The sequence below is a fragment of the Branchiostoma belcheri genome, unplaced genomic scaffold (genome assembly GCF_001625305.1).
Source record: "Branchiostoma belcheri isolate BF01 breed outbred unplaced genomic scaffold, Haploidv18h27 scaffold1, whole genome shotgun sequence".
In the NCBI taxonomy this organism is placed as follows: Eukaryota; Metazoa; Chordata; class Leptocardii; order Amphioxiformes; family Branchiostomatidae; genus Branchiostoma; species Branchiostoma belcheri.
In genome coordinates this window covers 6,745,313-6,765,581 of record NW_017802379.1, presented here as the reverse complement: position 1 = coordinate 6,765,581, position 20,269 = coordinate 6,745,313, and the positions used below count along the sequence as shown (strand labels likewise).

General features: G+C 42.2%; 5 protein-coding genes across 7 annotated transcripts; 3 read left to right on the top strand and 2 right to left on the bottom strand.

The window, feature by feature from the left end:
* Positions 1–1,591: 1,591 nt before the first annotated feature.
* On the bottom strand, positions 1,592–5,425 carry LOC109463141 (calmodulin-related protein 97A-like). Of its 2 annotated transcripts, none has more exons than XM_019759860.1 (5): positions 5,197–5,425; positions 4,237–4,362; positions 3,695–3,821; positions 2,639–2,753; positions 1,592–2,158 (listed from the first exon to the last, which is right to left on the bottom strand). In XM_019759860.1, the coding sequence occupies exons 1-5, from the start codon at positions 5,270–5,272 to the stop codon at positions 2,030–2,032; spliced, it is 573 nt and encodes a 190-aa protein (XP_019615419.1). In that variant the 5' UTR covers positions 5,273–5,425; the 3' UTR covers positions 1,592–2,029. The 2 variants fall into 2 exon arrangements, with proteins under 2 accessions (XP_019615419.1, XP_019615426.1); XM_019759867.1 differs by having other exon boundaries at positions 3,695–3,818.
* Positions 5,426–5,767: 342 nt separating this feature from the next.
* Positions 5,768–8,691, top strand: LOC109463181. 2 transcript variants are annotated; one of them, XM_019759895.1, is made up of 3 exons: positions 5,768–5,978; positions 6,530–6,677; positions 8,362–8,691. In XM_019759895.1, exons 1-3 carry the CDS (start codon positions 5,830–5,832, stop codon positions 8,572–8,574), a joined length of 510 nt encoding a protein of 169 aa, XP_019615454.1. In that variant the 5' UTR covers positions 5,768–5,829; the 3' UTR covers positions 8,575–8,691. The 2 variants fall into 2 exon arrangements, with proteins under 2 accessions (XP_019615454.1, XP_019615460.1); XM_019759901.1 differs by lacking the exon at positions 8,362–8,691 and adding an exon at positions 7,198–7,747.
* Positions 8,692–8,912: 221 nt separating this feature from the next.
* Positions 8,913–9,788, bottom strand: LOC109463094 (transmembrane protein 150B-like). Its single transcript, XM_019759810.1, has one exon. The coding sequence runs from the start codon at positions 9,773–9,775 to the stop codon at positions 9,044–9,046; it is 732 nt and encodes a 243-aa protein (XP_019615369.1). The 5' UTR covers positions 9,776–9,788; the 3' UTR covers positions 8,913–9,043.
* A 941-nt stretch (positions 9,789–10,729) lies between these two features.
* LOC109463068 (transmembrane protein 150B-like) lies at positions 10,730–11,566 on the top strand. The gene has a single exon (XM_019759777.1). It carries the CDS (start codon positions 10,744–10,746, stop codon positions 11,497–11,499), a length of 756 nt encoding a protein of 251 aa, XP_019615336.1. The 5' UTR covers positions 10,730–10,743; the 3' UTR covers positions 11,500–11,566.
* A 742-nt stretch (positions 11,567–12,308) lies between these two features.
* LOC109468191 (lysine-specific demethylase 8-like) lies at positions 12,309–18,953 on the top strand. The gene is made up of 8 exons (XM_019766449.1): positions 12,309–12,950; positions 13,750–13,918; positions 14,231–14,384; positions 15,009–15,200; positions 15,704–15,836; positions 16,161–16,324; positions 17,113–17,262; positions 17,849–18,953. Exons 1-8 carry the CDS (start codon positions 12,800–12,802, stop codon positions 17,999–18,001), a joined length of 1,266 nt encoding a protein of 421 aa, XP_019622008.1. The 5' UTR covers positions 12,309–12,799; the 3' UTR covers positions 18,002–18,953.
* The last annotated feature ends 1,316 nt before the right edge of the window (positions 18,954–20,269 follow it).

Below are 20,269 nucleotides of genomic sequence, written 5' to 3'. Positions count from 1 at the left end.
AGCTTGCCACAACCGGGACCATTCATTTTGTTTAGAATGTCTGCTAAAAATTCCTAGTCTATTTTTCCTCTCATCGTTTCGATTGTGCCCACGTCTATGATTTCCCTTGATACACGTAGTTTTTTAGAATAAGTATTTTTTATCGCTAATTCATCGATTTATTTATTTTTAGGTAATGTGGGTTTTTGTTAGCATGTAATTGATAGTGAAGATTATCGCAAGCAGTTACTTGACAAAAGATAGAAACAGAACTACTGTATTATAAGGTAGAACGCGCTGATGTTGTTATACAGGTGGTTTCAGCACCAAGGAAAGACCCCATAGATCGCTCAGATAATGAGATACGTACCAAAAGTAAGAGCAACAAACATGAGAGGTCCTTTAGGAAAATTGCAGTGGGATTGACTGAAGACTACATCCAGCTTTAGCCCTAAATCACGAGCCTATTTGTCGAGATCCATATGGATAAATTGTACAGGAAGCTTGAATGTTGGCAACAAAATCCCTTCAAGTCCCGCTGCTATAGTCCCAGGTTGTTGCCCCAAAACAGCGCCACCATGCGCTACTAACTAGCCCTACAGGCGCCCTTATCAATTTGGCAATATTCTATCATTGCAGAACCCGCTATTTAGGTATTCCACACTAGCCACTGGCCGCCTCATCCTCCGCTGATATGTCGTTTCAGCTAATGGGCGAGACAAGTCGTATTCTTCACACGTATTTGCACGGGATGCGTAGGAACGGAACGCGCGGCTGGGGGTCCTCTGGGACCGGGAACGATCTTGCAAATGCACGGCTGTTAATAACTTATACGAGGGAAGGATGACAAGATATCGATGAAATGGATGGCTGGTACCGTGGGTCGGCTCGCTGGAGATGATGAATTTTCTATGTCTTTAGTTTTTTTTTATTTCTCTTGGCCGCCATTACGACGCTGGTAGGGATTAGAGCCAACTGTTTCAAAGGTCGACAGACTTGGCACGGTGAGTTTCTTCATCAAGGAATCCGACCGCAACATGTTGAATAAAACATTGCAATATATTTTAACGTCTGCCACAGCTAAAGATGCGGTGTGTGTGTAGAGAGAAATACCGAAACACTTTTTGGCAGCTGCTACCAAGGTGTATTCCCGTCTCCGTAAATAAATTCGAAGGACTTCCTTTGAAGACACATGGCGGCAATGAATCTCATTCCCAGGGTGAGGAATGAAATGTGACGTCAGCACCACGTTCCCAGGTCTTGTTACGACCAAAGACGATCAGTTGTTGCACGTTGTGGGAGACGTACTGACGTCATCAAACGTCAGAACACTTCACAAGACGGCCGCCGTAAGTACCGTCTAATACGCGTCTTACGCTTCGTAACGTCTGAGATCTTTGAAATCATTTTGACTCTCATCCAGCGTGAATATCAAAGTGATTACGTGACGCAAAGAAATTTTTCGATATTTCATCTCCATAATTCATACAGAACCACACACGAATACCTGACTGTCTGGCTGAGGTGCACGTAAGACCATACATGGATCTGCATTCATACTTATTTTTCCATGGATTGTAGAAAAGATGGCAACAATATTCTTTATGACAACGTTTTTATTCTTTAAATAGTAGAACCGACGTGAAATATTATACGTCGACTCTTAAAAGTCAAAGGACGGCTTTGTAAAAAATGAGCCCTAAAATGCAAAAAAAGGCACACACATAAATGAGTCTTATGGGTATGGAATGGATCATAACAAAACTAGCTTCAAAACATCATCGCGTTTTCATGTTTTCTGGCCAATCAGTAGGTGAGAATAAAATGACGTCATAGGGTCAATCCATGCCACATAATGTCGCAGTTTCGACTGTCGGTTTCGTAACACATACATACACATCATCATGTTTCATGGAAAGTAAAATGACTAATAAAAATATATGCACTATAGGACATCGCCACACCGAAATAAGCCGTACTATCACTCGCCCACCCAACAACCAGGCATTTAATGTTTTCAGTTCACTAAGATAGAGATCAGTTTCTTGTGTCAGAAAAGCCCGTAGTTGAGCTGCTGTTCAAACGTGAGTCTGCGCAGTTTGCGAACGCTTTCCGTTCCTCTGGAGCACATCATGCCCAGGCCGCCCGAGTTGTCACTGTTTGTGACCTGGTCAATCAACTAATAGAACAAGAAAAGACAACAAAGGGTTTCAGTGAACCAGTAACACCTAGCCTCAGTGCACAGAAAAACAGTAATATCAGCATGACCGTCTGTCATGATGAAGATGACAGACGGTCATCAAAACGTCTGCTATTCCTTACAATTTGTGACCTGGTCAATCAACTGATAGAACATTGGAGAAAAGAAAAGACAACGAAAGGGTTTCAGTGAACCAGTAACACCTAGCTTCAGTGCACAGAATAATATTAGCCCTGATGAAGATGACAGACAGTTATCGAAACGTCGGCTCTTGCTAAAAAGAACTGTTGTGAATAAAGAACTTGGCTATTCGATCATTCCTGATTAAACTATTCATGGAAAGGGCTTCAATTCTTTTCACATAGCATCATCAGCGAGTAACGTTAGCAGAAAGCATAAATCTATTCAAATCAAAGGTTGCACAACCAGACACACAGAGAATAAACTGACAGAACGCACCACTAGAAATTCCTCAAAATCGACCGCCCCCGACCCGTCTACATCCACTTGTTTGAAGTACTCTCGTCTGACCTCTTCTTTCGACTCGTCGCCCATCTCGTCAAGTACCTGGCACCTAAAGTGGATACAAGACAAGGAAATATGATCCTGCGATTTGGCACACGCAGAGGAGCAGAAACTTGCAGTACCGATGTGATCTGCTAGGAGGCGCTCCGATTTCAGCACCAAGGAAAGACCCTGTAACCCGCCGGCGGTGAAATACGTGTGAAATAAACACAACGGCACCACAGGGTCTGTATGACGTCATCTGATACACCGTTAGACTTAATACTAGATTTCAAGGTCACATGTTTGATGCAGGCGCCACAGTCAATCTGCATTTTTATGACTGCTCTGAAATACCAAGGGGAAAGCAGCACAAATTTGCACAAAATTATAGCCAGTACCGCAAATAGTATCTAATAATGGAGTCCAGTAGGACAGTAGAATCATAATCGACCAAGCATATTAGCGATATAAACTAGACTTATATTTCAAACACAATTCCCCCCACCCTTTTATCATTTTAAATATCACAAAAAGACTACGTTTCTACTAGGCTCACAAAAAACACTTATAATGCAGGACGTGGGACTATTCATTATCCACTGCCTTCAAAGAGAGAATTAAATCCAATAAATAGCAATTTTTAGTAGTATAAATTAATCAGGCATTAGTTGTATGTTCCCCATGCATTACTTTACTTTCTTTTACACTGTACAAGCCCTCGAGCATGATCTTTGCCCTCGAGCCAAATTATTATGTTTACCGAAGGAAAACATATGTTTTTGCTCAGTTTCCTCTTCTCCAAACACAAAATGTCAATGACCTGGACCCAGACGTCTGTGACCATGGTAACTGGTGTTGGGTTACGTAATGTTGCAATTTTATAGCAGGAGGGATTTTGACTCCTGTTTGGGTAAAAATTATTAACAGAGCAGACCATATGCAAAGGTTTACATAATGCATTTGCTTTGCAAATATTACCTTTTCTAGTTATTATTTATGATAACTCACAGTTCTCTGTAGTCAATTAGGCCATCCTGATTGAGATCAAAGGACTTAAACTGCATTCTGAAGGCGTTGATATCGTCCTCGGTCCACTTTGGGTACTGTTCCATCAACTCTTTATAATTCGTATCTGCTGCAAACGGGGAAATGCACAGATAGGATTATATATGAGAAGGGAGGATTCTATTGAAAATATTTAGAATGTAAATGTAATGATGGCCGACTACTACTGCTACTATTGCTACTACTGCTCCTCCTCCTCCTACTATTACTACTACTACTACTACTATTACTACTACTACTACTACTATTACTACTACTACTACTACTATTACTACTACTACTACTACTACTACTACTACTACTACTACTACTACTACTACTACTACTTCTACTACTATTACTTCTACTACTACTACTACTATTACTATTACTTCTACTACTACTACTACTACTACTACTATTACTGAGAAGAACGATTACAGCATGTGTGCTTCTGGAAATATCTGAAACCTCTCTCCAACACGTTCGCGATGGGTGGTACTCACTCTCAAATAACATCCTGGCCTCCTTGATCGCCAGTCTCTCGGCGAGGAGGTCAGAACAGTGAGTCGTGCACGCTTTTTCTGAAGCGGTAGGGGGCGCTTTTCTCTTCTCGGGTAGAGCGCACACACCTACGTGGCGATGTTAGAAAATCCACAGTAAACATAGAAATTGATGCAACATTTTGTCAATCACTTCAGTAACATTGATTATGGTTTGGCATCAAGGTAAACGATACGTTTCGAGTGACATCCATCACTCTATTTCAGCGTCAACGTATTTGTTTAGCAGTAGAGTTTGAATTGTTTATGAGTATTTAATACTATAGAACAGCAGTAACGCTCCTTGTAATTTTTGAGTTAGTGGCGTAGTATTTCCAAAACGACTATCATCACATACAACCTCTACCTATATGGACCAACTCACATTTGTCCTACGACAGAATTACGTCGTGAATGTGTCGTACGGATATCGGAAAAGGTTTATGTACGTAATACTTCCTTGTCGACTACGTACGGTTTTGTCATAGGTACGCTAGCATTGTACACCGAATGCGACATCGCCTTTACCAGTGTAGATACATGTATGAAGAAAGGTACTGCTGGTGCCTCAGAATAACGATAAAAATGAACTGATCATTCTTACACTCTACCAAGCGTGCAGCGTACACTCAACTAGCGGAAAATTAAAAGTGCACGATTCGAAGGAACGCCAATCGAACATGCATTCTAAACGTAGATGTTTCAAACTGAACCCCGGTAACAAGTGTCATAGCACCGAATATTCATATAAGTCTAACATTTCTAGAACAAAAACCCGGCAAAAACACAGTTTTAGATGGAATTGTAGTCAGAATGAAGATACGGAGTCACGGGAATACCTTATAAACGTTGTCCTTGGGTGCCGCGACCATCTGTTGTTATCTTTTAAAACAACCTTGGCGTCACGTAACGTTACAAACTTACCTGCCGCATTGTACAGGCTTTCTCTTTCAAATCTGACGGGGTCTATGACTATGGCGAAGCTTGGCGCACATCCCATGACAATGTCGTCTTGTCAGAACTTCTGATGGACGTAATTCCAGGACAAGAACACAACTTCCAGCCCGCTTTCATGGCATCTTCAAGATTTTCTGACGACCTGCGTGGTTTTACCATTTGTTTATCAGGAGTTTCCATCGTAACATTCGAACGTCATTCGATTATGACGTCATAGAACAATGGCGTCATCCGAGGTCAAACAAGTAGGGATGGCCGCCTTACTACTACTATTCGCAAATAGAATTTCTCTTGAATTTTGAGAAATATTTGCCTTGTCAAGCATTGGATTTCAAACGACGTCGGTCCAGTCTATCTGGTTAAATACCCGATAATATGGTAAAGGTAGAGAAACCGTTGTAACGTGGATAATCCTCTGAGATTCATGGAAACACGGGCTGGGCATGTTCGGAGAAACTTACGGTCGCTCGCTTTAAACGCGACGCCTAGCGGTTTATATTTGAACTGTTCAACAATCGGAAACGCCCCCTGGCCTGCTTCTACCTGCAAACAACCCAAGGTTGATGATAACAAAGTCTATCGAACATCGCAACTAACAAGATGGCGTCCGGACGAGTGCTGCTAGCGTCGTTGCTCCTGTTGGCGGGTGCGCAAATGTTAGCGTTCGGTCAAAACAACAACTTCTCCGCCGAAAAAGTCGGCTGGATCCGGTTCCTTGTTACCGTCAACGATACCTGGGACCCAGACGGGTGAGAAATCCAAATTAACGTTCGAACAAAATTAGATCGTGTTGCGACAAACATTACGCGAGAAAGCCTTGGATTTTGGACTGAAAGGGCAGGGGTAAGGCAAATGGTAGGATGTTGGAGTCCAATGCTCCACGTGACATCACAGATTTCACACTTCGGACATTTAGATTTACTTAGCAACGCAGAGATAGACCGACCGTATGGCTCCACGTACTTACGTCTTACTTCCGGGTGCCGAAGTATTGTTTTGGGTGGCTGAGCTGTTCTTGTGTATCTTTTCTATCCGCAGAGTAGGTTGACAGCACGTGGGTTGGTGAAGATTGTCAGGCAGAATGGCAGCTAGTTCAAAAGGTCAGGCAGAGGAAACGGAGTGAGATTCATGGTTGGCATTTGGTCGCACCGGAAGTCAGTAGGAATATGGTGGTGACATGGGGGAATTCAGGAGGCCTAGGATTGCATACTTCCAGGGGGTCTGAAAAGTCTGATTTTTTGTTTCTCTTTATTTCTCATCATAACTACTGAACATCCTTTCTTTACCGTTGCCATGACAGATGCATTGCCACCGTAGCAACGGACCAACTTCTCCCGAACAAGAAATACAACCAATCAGAGAAGATCATGGTCGGGTCATGTGACCATGGACCACTGGTGTACACTGTCTCAAACGCAGTTGGGTCCGCGAGGGAGTCAGCCAAGATGGTACGTTATATCAACGACGTTCTAATGTTTAAGCTCCTTGGTTTTATCAATTTAGCTGATCATAGAGTGGTGGAATGAATGAAAAAAAATGAAAGAAAGCGACGGAATGAAAGGGTACAGGAACCAAAGAACAACAAAAAGCTAACATTTGCAAATAAATATAAAGCAAATGCATAATGTTTACCTTCGCATATTGTCTCCTCTGTTATTCTTACCCAAACACATTCATATATATGGTGACAGGAGTCTAAATCCCTCCTGCTATAAAATTGCAGCATTATGTAACCCAACACGAGTTGCCATGATGTCTGGTTCTGGTCATCGACCTTTTGTGTTAGGAACGGAAGAAGAGGAAACGGAGCAAAAATAATATCTTTTCCTTCGGTAAACATAAACAAGGGAGCATATGAGCAGCGAAATTTTGTTTTTTTTTTCCTTCTTCCTTTTTCTATGACCATTCAAGTAAATATCATCAATGGAGGTTTTTAAAAATCAATTAACGAAAGCATGAAATTTCCAGTACGTGGACTTGACGTTCTACTCGTCCGTGATCGAGGACGCCTCCCCGCCGACCTGCCACATCCCGTGGAACGGGACGTACGTGTCCCCCCGCCCCAACACCGACCCCCGGGACGACTCCCCACTCCCGGGCTGCTTCACCATGGAATCACGGGAAGGCTATCACATGACCGCCTACTGGTTCTACCTGCTGGATTGGGGATGGGCGTAGCGGCTTTTAGAAATGTATTAGCCTATACCAGGCTACTTTGGTGGCTGAGGAAATTAGATATAACCAGTTACCATGGTGACAGACGTCCGGTTCAGGTCATTGACCTTACTTGTTTGGAGAAGAAAGTGAAGAAGAAACAGAGGAAAAACAACATATTTTCCTGCTGCAAAAACATAAAAATTGTAAAATGTGTTAAGGCACTCGTACTGGAGTTAGCCAATGAAATGGGGGTAGCCGATGTTCCACTATTTCGTCCGGCACCAAAGGAGTTTGGTTTATGCTTTGCCAGAAAGAAAAAAAAAAGAGAAAATTCAGCTGAATTTTGATACTGGCATACTGGCAATGTTCAAGAAACTTTGCAAAGGGGCCGCGCGCCATTGCTTCACACAAAGAAGCAGCTAGTACGAATGCGCTTTGAATTGAGATATACTAGTATTTTGATGCAATGTCTTTTTAACCCTATCAAAACTGTGGTGATATGTGTGCGAAATAGAGGTTATTCTCGAGCAAACCGCACCATGTTTTTGTCATTACAAAATGTACTGCATGTACCTTCTTTAAATATTGCCGGCACTTCTAAACGACGTCAGTCCCGGACAAGAACACAGCTTCCACGCCACCTTTAAGGCATCTTCAAGATTTTGTAATGACACGTTTTATAGTATCAGGCGTTGCTGTGGTCGTTTGATAATGACTTCACAACCATCGACGCAAAAAAGATGGAGCGTTTTGAGTGAAAGAAAGTTAAGGAATGAATGTTGAATGAACGAAGGAGCAAGTAATCTATTACAATTACATGTAGTAAGTAACATTTTGATATCAGTATAACAAGAAATGTATTTTGCGAAATTCTGTTCTTCCTTTTCAAGCTTTTCAATTAAATTTCGACAATATAACGTTTCGATGGCTTGTTTTTGACAAGTAACCTTTATAACAAACTCATCACACTTCCAGTTCGTGGACCTGACGTTCTACTCGTCCGTGATCGAGGACGCCGAGCCTCCGACCTGCCACATCCCGTGGAACGGGACGTACGTGTCCCCCCGCCCCGGTAAGGACGCCCGGGACGACTCCCCCCTCCCGGGCTGCGTCACCAGTGACTCGCGGGAAGGCTGGTACCTCACCTACTACTGGTTCTATCTGTTGGACTGGGGATGGGCGCCGTAGTGACTTTTGTAACATTTAGAGAATGTTTTACAGTTCCAAATCCAAGATTCCAAATCTCCTGGAAGTATGTAACGCATTATGATCACAACGAATGCTGAAAATTTTAGACATAACAAGAAAAAGATGGGCGACGTCACAATCATAATACACATGAACGTAGTGTGATACAGTCCATCTGGACCTCAAATAATCTGCCTTCCCCCCACAGCATTTTAAGCGTATGTTCTATATAACTTTGCACCCTTTTCAGTCTTCACCTTACCCATTCCTTAGGATTAGCTCTTTAACCAGAGTGAATGTACAAAGAGCTATTCAGTCTTTTCAGTCCTTTCTTCTCAGAGTACCGTAAACGGTATAGTTGATTCTCTGTAACAGGGATTGTTTCTCTTTGTGTCTCTTGAGCTTTGACACTGTCCGTTTGCAGAGCATTAAATTGAGTTAGATACTGTTTAACGTTTTATCACAGATACTAACTGTCAACGGACGCGGTAGAGATGTTTCGAGGTGCCATTTCAGTCGGTCTAAACCTTGCCGTTTTCTGTAAGTCAGTGAACACTTTCATGTCCAGGAAAATGACGACGGTTGAGACTTTTCTCAGCTCCCACGCTAGCGTAGCCATGTATATCAGCAGTGAAATTCCCAGAATCCATTGTAAGATGGCAGACGCTACTCGCTCTGGAGAGAAGACCAGAAAGAACGTTACCGCAAACGGCACCAAGGTGCCCGTCACTAGTATCGCTAAGAACAACCTCAGACCAAATGTACCCGTGGTTGTGCCAGTGCCTCGTAGTTTGTACGACAGGACGGTCTGTAGCCACGTGTATGCCGTACCTAGAAGGAAGGCCATTGCTGCTCCAATAGAGTGTACCACAAGGTTCTCCGTCTGAAAGGCGCCGACCATGCTCAGTCCCAGCGCCGCTAGCAGTCCGATTATCAGGGTAGCCCTGTTCAGTCTGGTCGGTCCGCCATGTTGGGCGACGTAACGATAGTGTAGAATCTGTAACACGGCGATCCCGGAAGCGCCGATGTTTAAGGTCATGGTGAAGATTCCCCGTTCAGGATGTTCCGTCCCGGTGTCACTGATGAACACGGCGCTGGTCTTATGTCCCAGGCCTATGGTCAGACCGAGACACACAAACCACAGAGATATCACACCGAACACCAAGAACAGCGGGGACAGACAGTACCTGCTGTACTCCATTATCACAGGTAAGGAAATGTAACCTTATATCACAGCATTGTTTACGACTTAAGGTCTCGGACCGGAGTTTTTTTTCACGATTTTGTATCTGGCGGACACCCTCAGACTGAAGAGCTTCAACTCCGCCAAGAAAAGTACGCCGGGAAATCTCATTATATCAGTGAACGGAGGTTTCCAACCGGCTTCCGATACAATTTTGGTTATCGTCTGTTGACCCTATAATTTGGGTAGAAACTGTAGTTAAGCTTAACTTTTGGATACGAAAAATATAGTTTTTTTTGCAGTTTTTCGAATTCAACCTGCCTAGAAAAAGCGAATTTTCCCTGGGTAACGGCTTATATGCTGTGCATGCGCATGCGTTTCCATGTTGTTTGTTACATCAAGGACATTATACACTTGGCTACATGTACTTCCGGAGAAGGAGATATCCTTTCACGGAAGGATACTGTTTTCGACAGTTTGTTTGTTTGCAGCTGTAGCTGACGGTGGGTTTGACGGATTTCATTGATTTTCAGCATATGATTAGTTCATCATGCATAGGGTATAGGAACCTTCGAACCTCGGTAGATCTAACAGTTTGATGATACATAGTTGTGTCAGAAAGAAGAATGAACACCAGAAAAGTGAACAGAACTTGTGGTTAACCCTTCCCACAACTCCACTTGTAAAGTGAACTTTGTTATCAAGCTGCTAGGGGGCACTGTTGGCTGCAACTTGTTGCTTCCCTGGCAAAAGTTTCACCTTTTGCCAGGGATATGGCCTTGTGTGGATGTGGTTTAACCGGTTTACCGATGGTGTGGGTTAGCGAAGCAAGCGCCATATCTGTGACTCTGAAACGTGCAGGCACATATAACCCTCCGTTTCTGAGTTTTCTCACGTGTGTTTTCAACAGTGTGGTCCTTCAATAATAATATGTGCCTTCTTATGTAAATGTACTACGTGACCTGTCCTCACCTGTAACTTCAGCAATGGAGTACAGCAGGTACTGTCTGTCCCCGCTGTTCTTGGTGTTCGGTGTGATATCTCTGTGGTTTGTGTGTCTCGGTCTGACCATAGGCCTGGGACACAAGACCAGTGCCGTGTTCATCAGTGACACCGGGACGGAACATCCTGAACGGGGCATCTTCACGATGACCCTGAACATCGGCGCTTCCGGTATCGCTGCAACACTGATTCTGAACTATCGCTACGTCGCCCAACATGGCGGACCGACCAGACTGAACAGGGCTACCCTGATAATCGGACTGCTAGCGGCGCTGGGACTGAGCATGGTGGGTGCCTTTCAGTGGGCGGAGATGTTCGTGGCACACGTTATTGGAGCAGCAATGGCCTTCCTTCTTAGTACGGCCTACACGTGGCTACAGACTGTCCTGACGTACAAACTACGAGATTCTGGCGGCACAACCATGGGTACATTTGGTCTGAGGTTGTTCTTAGCGATTCTGGTGACGGGCACCTTGGTGCCGTTTGTGATAACACTCGCCCTGGTCTTCACCAAAACAGCGGACACTCCTGATATGCGAGTAGCGACTGTCACATTCGAATGGCTCCTGGGAATTTCACAACTGATATATCCTGCTTCGCTGGCGTGGGAGCTGAGAAAAGTCACAACAGTCGTCATTTTCCTGGACATAAAAGGGATCATTGTAAAGGAAGCGGCAAGGCTTAGGTCGACTGAAATGGCACCTCACTTTGACGTCTCTAGCGAGGCCGTTTACATTTAGTATCTGTAACAAAACGTTAAACAGTATCTACTAGTAAGTGCTTGTACTTCGCACACATGTACAGCGGTAGTGTTCCTTGAAATGATCCATGTTTCAGGGAATCAACTGTATCTTTACGACTGGGGAATTCCGGAAACATAAAGTAAATAGCGCTTCGAAATCAATCATAAAATTAATTCATTCTGGGTGTGGATGTGTACAGCATATGCTAATAGATGGTGTGAGCAAAGACACTAACTATTAAGAATATGGGACAACCTGACCAAGGTAGATCTTACAGTTCATGATATATTTGTAGAAGAAAGCAGAATGTACACCAGTATTAAAGGTGTTGAACAGAACTTGTGGTTTATACCGTGATCACACTCGAGCTCCATCAGCAAAGTGTACTTTGTTATCAAGCTGCTAGGAGGCACTGTTACTGTTAGCAGATATTCAGCAACTTTGTTCATTTCAGTGCCGATGTTCAGTCATTGGGTAAAAGAACAATGAATCTGTAAATATTTCATGGTGAAGGGTATAAGGGAGGTTAACAATCGTCGTGACATTTCTTCCAGTTTCCTCGTAACATGGTCTTACAAACCTATGACAGAAACTGGTTTCAATGCAAAATAAATATACCCGTGCTAATATCAGATATTGTAAGATGTATCTCTTTCCAACATGCCAATTGTGCACAATAAACTATATATCACATTCAGAGATAGATTGTGTACGTTTCAAGTATTTGTATACGGTTTTATACGGTTTTAATCGTATGCGGTTTTTGAAACACCAGTGCGAGGTCTTTGTTTTAGCAACAGGTGTCCTTTGAACCCGGAACTGACGACAGTCTGCGCCAGTGAAACTCAAACAACGATCAGCTGTGTTAGAACTGTTCCTTTATGCAAACACCATGTCTGAGTTACCAAGTAAGAACAAATTCCGCCGATCAAAAGGTCCTGGCGTCATCTTGTGCCAGTTGTTTGGAAGAAAAGGGGGCGGGACTATGGTCAAGTGGCCGCCGCGCTATAGCAACGGCGGCAGCTGGCGGTACTTAGGCCCTCCCACTATTGCACGGCAACAAAAGGATTTAGCGTAAAAGTTTATCTTGTAGTTTAGGCGCTTGACAGCGAGTCGAGGACCGCCACGTAGTCCTCCAGGATACACCGGCCGGGCGTCATTCAAAAACCTGCGACACGTTTTACTTTGTCACGGTGAAACGTGGCCGGCACAGGACCCCCCTCCCCAACACTATCCCTGAAAAAATATCCACGTTGAACTTTAATTTCCAAAGTTCAGTTGGAACATTCAGGGAAAAATGTTGTTTAGGGCAGCTATAGTTTTTGCCGTACTCTCCCTGTCGGCCTCGGATATACACTTCCCCAAAGACATGCGGACGGATGTGCAGTTTCCGCCGATCGTCAAGAGGAGTGACTCTGGTCTACCTGACGGACATCTACGGCCACTGGGTAAGGAACTTAACATTAAATATAGTTAGCAACACGTTCCTTTTCTTCCTAAATATCGTAATAGGTAACTCCCCTTTGGCAGAGAAGTGTGAATAAATTGGCGGCCATAGAATCTAAAACAACGAGATTTACAACTAGTCTAAGTCGGCGAGAGCTTTGATCTGTGTCGCAAGTCTAGTGGAGAGGGCATTAAATGTTGTGTGCTGTGGTATTATTGACTTTTCTCTCATGATTTGTTTGATAAAGTGGTACGATAAATCTGGTACAAAATAAATAGTTCTCCCCTCAATGAGTACAACTAGTATTTGCCCCGAGCGCTCGAGAACGCTATATAACGGTTACAAATTTAATATGTGATGATGTTGCATTTAACTGTTGCACTGTGTATTGTTTCATGTTATTATGTAACTATTACTACTATTGCTTCCCTAGGAAGGGACTCGGTAAACTTTTGAAATAACTAAATACCATTTTGATCTTGGCTACCTCTTGGGCAAAAGTGGTCTCCTAGTGCAGTTACATGTACATTTGCTTTTTTTGGCGACGCCTCAGGGGCGGAGGCATTTCCTTAAACTATGCATTTTTTCCTGTTATCGTATAAACTCTGTTGCAAATGCAGTTGCTGATTAGCTGAAAGATCTTTTCATTTTGCACAATGTGGAGGGACAGCCTGAAAACCATCTACTATTAATAAAAATGTACAACGATACAAAGATACCAGAGATTACTACATAATTATAGCAAATGCTATAAAATATACATTCTGAGAAAAAGAATTTCTCTGTTTTTTCCCCTCCAGGCTACCAGAAGAAGCCAGAAGCTCGAGTGAAGGAGTACCAAGAGCTGCTGGCCCCCAGGGAATTCTGGGAACAGCATGTGCAACACAGAGTCCCGCTTATCTACAGGCAGGCTGTTGTCAAGGCCCCCGCCTTCCTCAAATGGCAGACTGATGAGCACATCAGGGAGAAGTAAGGGGCCTTGTGGAAACCTTAGAGTATAACACTGTACACAGTTTTGTCATGAGATATTCATCTTGTTTTATTTCTTCTAATCATGAGTACTGACATTCTAAAGAAGAAAGATTCTTTGTGGAATTTAAAGTGTGATATTAAACAAAAACTTATATTACAACGTGGAATTGCAAATGTTAAAGTAACCGCACTTTTTAACAAAAACTGATTAACTTTTGCAAAAATATTACATGAAAAATTGCGTGCAGGCTTCAAGATTAATAGATGTCCTCTCAGTTGAATGAATTGTTGTCGTTTGTATTGCTACAGTTATGGAGCCCTGGATGTCCTGATAGAGAAGAAAGTGGCTAGCGGAGTAGCGCCACTGGAGCGAATGTCTCTGAAAGACTTTCTGGACAGTTACGAGTACGAGGACTGGTACGTTGTGTCACTGCTGCCAGACCCAATGAGAGAAGAGATGATGGTGAGTCACCGCAACCATAGTACTTTTGGAAAGTTGTCTTTTATATGAAAATTTTAGGTTAAGAAACTCCCATAGCCTTTTTGAGGCCATAGAGGCAGTGGGTTGTTGATCCACTGTGTCTAGGGTACGGTATTGGAAGGCAGAGTCCATCTCTCTCCTTCCACCACCTTTCACCTTCCCAACTGAAATCAGGCACCCATTTTACATCTGGGTGGAGTGAGCAAAGTGTTAAGTGCCTTTCCCAAGGACACAACGTTTAGCTAGGAATGTGAGGAACCTTTGTTTTTTCGGTCTTGTATCCGCTAGCCTAACTAATTGGCCATTTGATGCCACCAAACGTATACTTAGTCTAGTAGTTGGTTTAAAATGGTCATTTTGCAGGTATGGTCTCTAACCCGTGGATAGTTCACAGTTCCACGACCACCTGTGTTCCTTAGGCCCCAGGACCATCAAACCTAGGTAGATCTAACAGTTTGATGATACATTGTTGTAGTAGAAAGAAGAATGAACACCCCCAAAGTGATAAACACTTAATTACCCTTCCCACGACTCTACTAGTAGAGTGTACTTTGTTTTCAAGCTGCTAGGAGGCGCTGTTAATGGTTCAGCAATTTGTTGATTCAGGTCCCCCGCTCGCTGCTGTGTGGAACGTTCCGGCGGCACGTCCTGGAGACGAACCTGTGGATGTCTGCGGGCGGGACCAGCTCCATGCTGCAGTACGACGCTGACCACAACCTGCAGTGTCTGCTCTCCGGCCGCAAGGACTTCATCATGATCCACCCCAAGTATGCTGACCAACTGGACCTGGAAGAGAAGGTATGGTGGACTGGTGTAGCCTCTAAGGCCACACCAATTTGATTTGTTGGTTCTCCTATTTTTTTTTTTAGAAAAAATATGAATCAGAAGTGACAGGGTGAAAAAAAAGACCTAGAGGCATCCTATGATAGCCCGAAATGCTATGATAGGAGCCATGTAAGTTAGAATAATCTTTCCAGCCATTATCTGGTTACATCACTTAATGTATAATCAGCTACAAGGCAGTAGACCTGTAGTACAGTATTATCATATAGCCAGGTGACGTTGACCAATCAGAAGGCTCCATTCCACATTGCTATAACCACCTCAGTTGCTATAACCACCTCATAAAGCCACCTCGTTCGCTGTCACTCACTCGATGGCTTTATTCGGTGGTTATAGCAACTGACAAGGCTTTATCACACCATATTCACCTCGGGGCGGGTCATCAACCCTTAAATATAACATATCTGCACTAGTTAATAAACTTTTAGCTAACTTGTTGTCCTTCCTTGTTTGCACAGAAAAAGTTTTCTGGTTCAGGTTACTCGACCATGAACATGGACATGATCAACGTGTTCACAAACCCGCACATCTCCAAGATCCCCTGGACCTGGGCAACCCTCCGACCCGGAGACTGTATCTTCATACCTTCAGGTGAAATTTTTATTTGCATTCATGGACACAAATTGAGAAATTACACTGTGCTGCAGTGCCCCCTGTCTATCGTTTTGGAAATTGCAGCCAAGACAACCTGCCGGGGGAACTTTGTACTCCCTTTAGTTGTATAACATGCATTTAAAATAGCTCTTCTGTATCCTTATTTTTTTTGGAGCAAGCTATGTCACAAAGGCCAAAGACCATCATAGCAAGCAACTTAGTAGCAAGTTGTTGTAATGCAATGAGCTTTTTGGTTCTAAAAAAACTAGTAGGTATTTTGAATAGTGTTGTTAAATGTAATGTTATCTGTATATCTTACAGGCTATTTCTACCAAGTGCGCTCCTATGGGCGGAGTATAGCAGGTTCTATCTTGTGGTCGCCCCTGCCAGAGTTTGATGATTCGGACTGTGCCTCAGCCGACATCGACCAGTTCACACCACTGAGCCAGGTCAACATGATGTGGACATACAAGAAGGGTGACAGGGTGAGACATTCTCAGCAAATATGTCAAAACAGTATCAGATTTGACATTTCAGAATCCTGAATATGACTTATGATTTGTCTTCACTTATTTTATACCATTTGCATTACATATATAGCCACATTGAGTTATGTTTTTTTTTTAATTTTATGCAGTACAAGGAGCACAAATTTACATGATTATACCTTGAGCATATATTCTTTCTTACATGTGTACATCATGATGACATGCTGCTTTACTCCTAGGTTATATACATAGTACATGAATATAGGGTCCACTTATATATACATACATTGAGACATCATGGTTTTAGATGCTACATGTAATGAGAGAAGAAAGTATGACTGAATGCCGATGAAATGTTTAGTTCCATGTTTGATGCTGCTTTATCGGATGAGGAGGAAGAAATGACAGAAGAGGACCAGGATCACATCCTAGAGGTTGGTGCAGTACCAGGAAGAACTGGGAGGGGTCTCTGCACCACTAACACTAACACTAATGCTTGTTATGCTTTCTCTGTTCTCTTTTCAGCACAGTTCTGGCTTGCACTGAGACTATATTATCAATGCAGTTCTTTGTGAAAGTTGTTGATGACGCAAGTGGCCAGAGGGCTTGCAATGACCCCAACTTATCAAACTCACCTCTTTCAGTCATATCACCATTCTATCTTGGACAGTTTCTTGCAATACCAGCACTATAGTCCCCATGTTTTACAATGCTCCTCTACACTTGCTCTGCAACCTAACACCACTAAGTCTTGTACATGTACCTTCACTCCCTGACTAACACAGGTCCTAGAGATGAGACATACAGACCCTGAGATATTCCGGGCAGGGTTGTTAACATTGTTGAAAGACCGTGATCGTCTGCGCCCTGAGCACTTTGAGTACTTCTATGCAGACCTCATGGGTGACAAGGCAGATCCTCCCCGCGCTCGAGAGGTTTGCGGATCTCCTATACTACTAGCTACCTATTGTGCACTTGCTGTAGTTCTAATACTATTACATAATATTACATACTATTCATCAACCAAGAAAGATTACAAAATCTGACAGTGTGTTCTCTTTAAATACTAAAAATATTTATATCCGATACTTGTTGAAAGGGATTGCCATTGAAAATGCCTACTACACATTTTTTAGCTTTCACAAGTGCATATACAGTGGAATACGTTGGATTTCAGCTTTCTCTAGAATTTAGACAAATTTTGTTCCATCTAGACAATGTAACAATTTGTTTATGGCCAGGCCACTATGAGAAAAAGAAGGCCATTATCAATTATTTACATATTTGGAACAAGTTATCCCTAGAATTTAGACATCAATCTTTGTAGTAGATAATGTTACAATAGCAATTTTTTTATAGTCATTATCAATAATTTGTAGTCATTATCAATAATTTGTACATTTGTAACATATTACATATTGGCTAATCTACATCATATTTTATCTCAGGTGGCTGTTTTCCTGCATCATTTTCTTTAACTGAGAAGAAGTCAGTTATTTTTTTCTTCCTCTGCTCTTCCAGATCTTTGGTCTCTTGGACCAGACAAAGAAGGGTTCTGTAAGTCTGCAGGAGATCAGAGACATGGACGCCGCCGTCCTGAAAACCGTCGCTCGCTACCTGGACAGTCCACACGGAGCGGTCAAGGACCACGACCACACTCACGACGAACTATAACCACAACCGGGGGCTCTAGGAGTGCCTTAATTGTTGCCATAGCAACAGAAAGAGAGTTAGCCCTTAACGATAGCATGTATAGCAAGTAATTTTTATGGATGGCACCAGTGCATGCATTGACTTTTGTCTGATTTTGGAAAAAAAATTCAGTTGCCTTCTGATGGTGGTCAACAGGTCGACGCAAAGGAAAATATATCATAAATGTCAATCGGTTCAGGGACAATAGGGGATCCAGCAAATTGAGGCCTAACGTCTCGAGTATGATGGCAAGGTTTTCCTTCCCATATGAGTACCCAGTGTAATAGCTGCCCATGTTGGTACGACAAAGTCTCTTTTCTTCAATAATGTTCTGATTAATTGAGATGTGAAGATACCTACAAGGACAGGTAATACTGTTGAACAGGACCTGTTGGTTGTTATATCAGGTTTAGTTGCCGCAGTTTTTGTTTAACAAGGTTTATGGTCTCAAAATTTGAAAATGTAAGAATGTTGCTTCTTGGCCCGCCTTGTTTTTTCCCCTATTACATTAGATTTGGAGTCTGCGGAGGATGTCATCCATAAAATTTACTTGCTGTGGCCTAATTGGGCTTGTATATCATGGCTACTTTGGTAGCTCTCATTGACGTCAGTCAACTGAATGGAAGTAAAATATAAAGATGTTAAATTTGTCGGCAGGGTAACAAGATAATTGCGACCTTTCTGTTCATCAACACGTTTAGTGTTGTCTTAGTAACAAAGCATTTTTTTTGCATGTTAACAAATCTGCTCGTCTGTACCTTAATGATGTCAAATATAGTACATTACAAAAACAGGTCATCCAAGAAATATATAGCTTTTCATTTCAACATTTTTAGATGTTTTTTTACACACTGGTGATAGGTAGCCAGTGGAATCAAATATGAAACAACTGATGATTGTGAGTTTATATTTAGGATAGCAATATTATTATTAACAACAGCAAAGAGGTTGAAACATTTATAGTGAAATATGGTAGGAGTTTTTCCAAGTTGCTATAATTTTAGGTGAAAAAACTGATCTGTGTACTGACTGATGCAGGGATAATGTTTGTGCTAAGTTGACCGGAGAGTTTTTTTTTAACAGTAACAGGACTATGTTGTGTTGCTGTAAGGTTTAATTTGCTGTAAAACAGTAGATCAGTATGTATATGTTGCTTTGGAAAGATGTGTATAGTATACTACAGAGGGAATGACTCATCTTGTCTTCAGTTTAAGGCCCTTTGAGTGATCCTTAGAGTCTCTAGGTAGGAGAAAATGTATGCAGGCCAAGGGGAATGTTTTTGTTAAACTAAAGAGATTTAGTTTTAACACAACACAAACAAATAAAGCACCAATTAGCAATATTTGCCATCTTCTTTAAATTTCTATAATAATTGTTTCTATATTGTAAGAGAGTTCGCCTCTCAGCTGACTTACATTACAGTCCTAATAGGATGGGCCATGCTTCTCTGAGCTAGGAGTATTTGTTCTGCGCAATGAACCTATACATACATATCGCCTACCTTTCCTGTCTCAATTGCTCTTCAGTGAGCTAAAGTAGTTCGGGGGATACTTCAATCTGCATTTGCCCATCCTATACAGTCTTTTGATTAACTATATCTCCAATTCCGTTGAAATTACTATCTTGAGTATCAACGTACCTGTGCATACTAACATATCGTCTGTCTTTTATTTGAACATTAGCTCTTCAGTGAGCTAAACTGGTTCAGAGATTACTTCTGCATTTGCCCATCATACACAGTCTTTTGGTAAAGCTCAACTTCCTTTGAGTTTACTATCTTGCATTTCAACAGCAAAAAAACTTTACATACTGACATATTGTCTGTCTTTCTTGTCACAATCATTTGAAGATCAGCTCTTCAGTGAGCTTAACTAGGTCAGAGATCACTTAACTCCCACACAGTCTTTTGGTAAACCCAGAGAAAATCAAATCTCTCTTTTGAGTCTACTATCTTGAATTTCAATGGCAAAACTAACCTAAACTGACATATCGTCTGTCTTTCTTGTCACAATTATTTGAAGATTCGCTCTTCAGTGAGCTATACTAGCTATACAACTCCCACACAGTCTTTTGGTAAACCCAGAGAAAATCAAATCTCTCCAGTTACATAACTGCCTCCACTTACACAAAGTCCGTACACGGTTTCTGATTTTTAGCACGAGCACCAGAGATATTAAGATATCATATCGCAGTACGAAAAATAAAACAAGTCATTTGAAACGTTCATTTTCATCCATCATGTATAACTTT

Excerpts from the sequence above, each read along its gene's own strand:
- LOC109463181 (XM_019759895.1), top strand. The coding sequence starts at position 5,830 with ATGGCGTCCGGACGAGTGCTGCTAGCGTCGTTGCTCCTGTTGGCGGGT. Across the intron at positions 5,979-6,529 it reads GATACCTGGGACCCAGACGG|ATGCATTGCCACCGTAGCAA; the intron begins GTGAGAAATCCA and ends TTGCCATGACAG. Across the intron at positions 6,678-8,361 it reads CGAGGGAGTCAGCCAAGATG|TTCGTGGACCTGACGTTCTA; the intron begins GTACGTTATATC and ends TCACACTTCCAG.
- LOC109468191 (XM_019766449.1), top strand. The coding sequence starts at position 12,800 with ATGTTGTTTAGGGCAGCTATAGTTTTTGCCGTACTCTCCCTGTCGGCC. Across the intron at positions 13,919-14,230 it reads GATGAGCACATCAGGGAGAA|TTATGGAGCCCTGGATGTCC; the intron begins GTAAGGGGCCTT and ends GTATTGCTACAG. Across the intron at positions 15,201-15,703 it reads AACTGGACCTGGAAGAGAAG|AAAAAGTTTTCTGGTTCAGG; the intron begins GTATGGTGGACT and ends TTGTTTGCACAG.
- LOC109463094 (XM_019759810.1), bottom strand. The coding sequence starts at position 9,775 with ATGGAGTACAGCAGGTACTGTCTGTCCCCGCTGTTCTTGGTGTTCGGT.
- LOC109463141 (XM_019759860.1), bottom strand. The coding sequence starts at position 5,272 with ATGGGATGTGCGCCAAGCTTCGCCATAGTCATAGACCCCGTCAGATTT. Across the intron at positions 4,363-5,196 it reads AAGCCTGTACAATGCGGCAG|GTGTGTGCGCTCTACCCGAG; the intron begins GTAAGTTTGTAA and ends ATCGCCACGTAG. Across the intron at positions 3,822-4,236 it reads GGCCAGGATGTTATTTGAGA|CAGATACGAATTATAAAGAG; the intron begins GTGAGTACCACC and ends CCCCGTTTGCAG.
- LOC109463068 (XM_019759777.1), top strand. The coding sequence starts at position 10,744 with ATGGAGTACAGCAGGTACTGTCTGTCCCCGCTGTTCTTGGTGTTCGGT.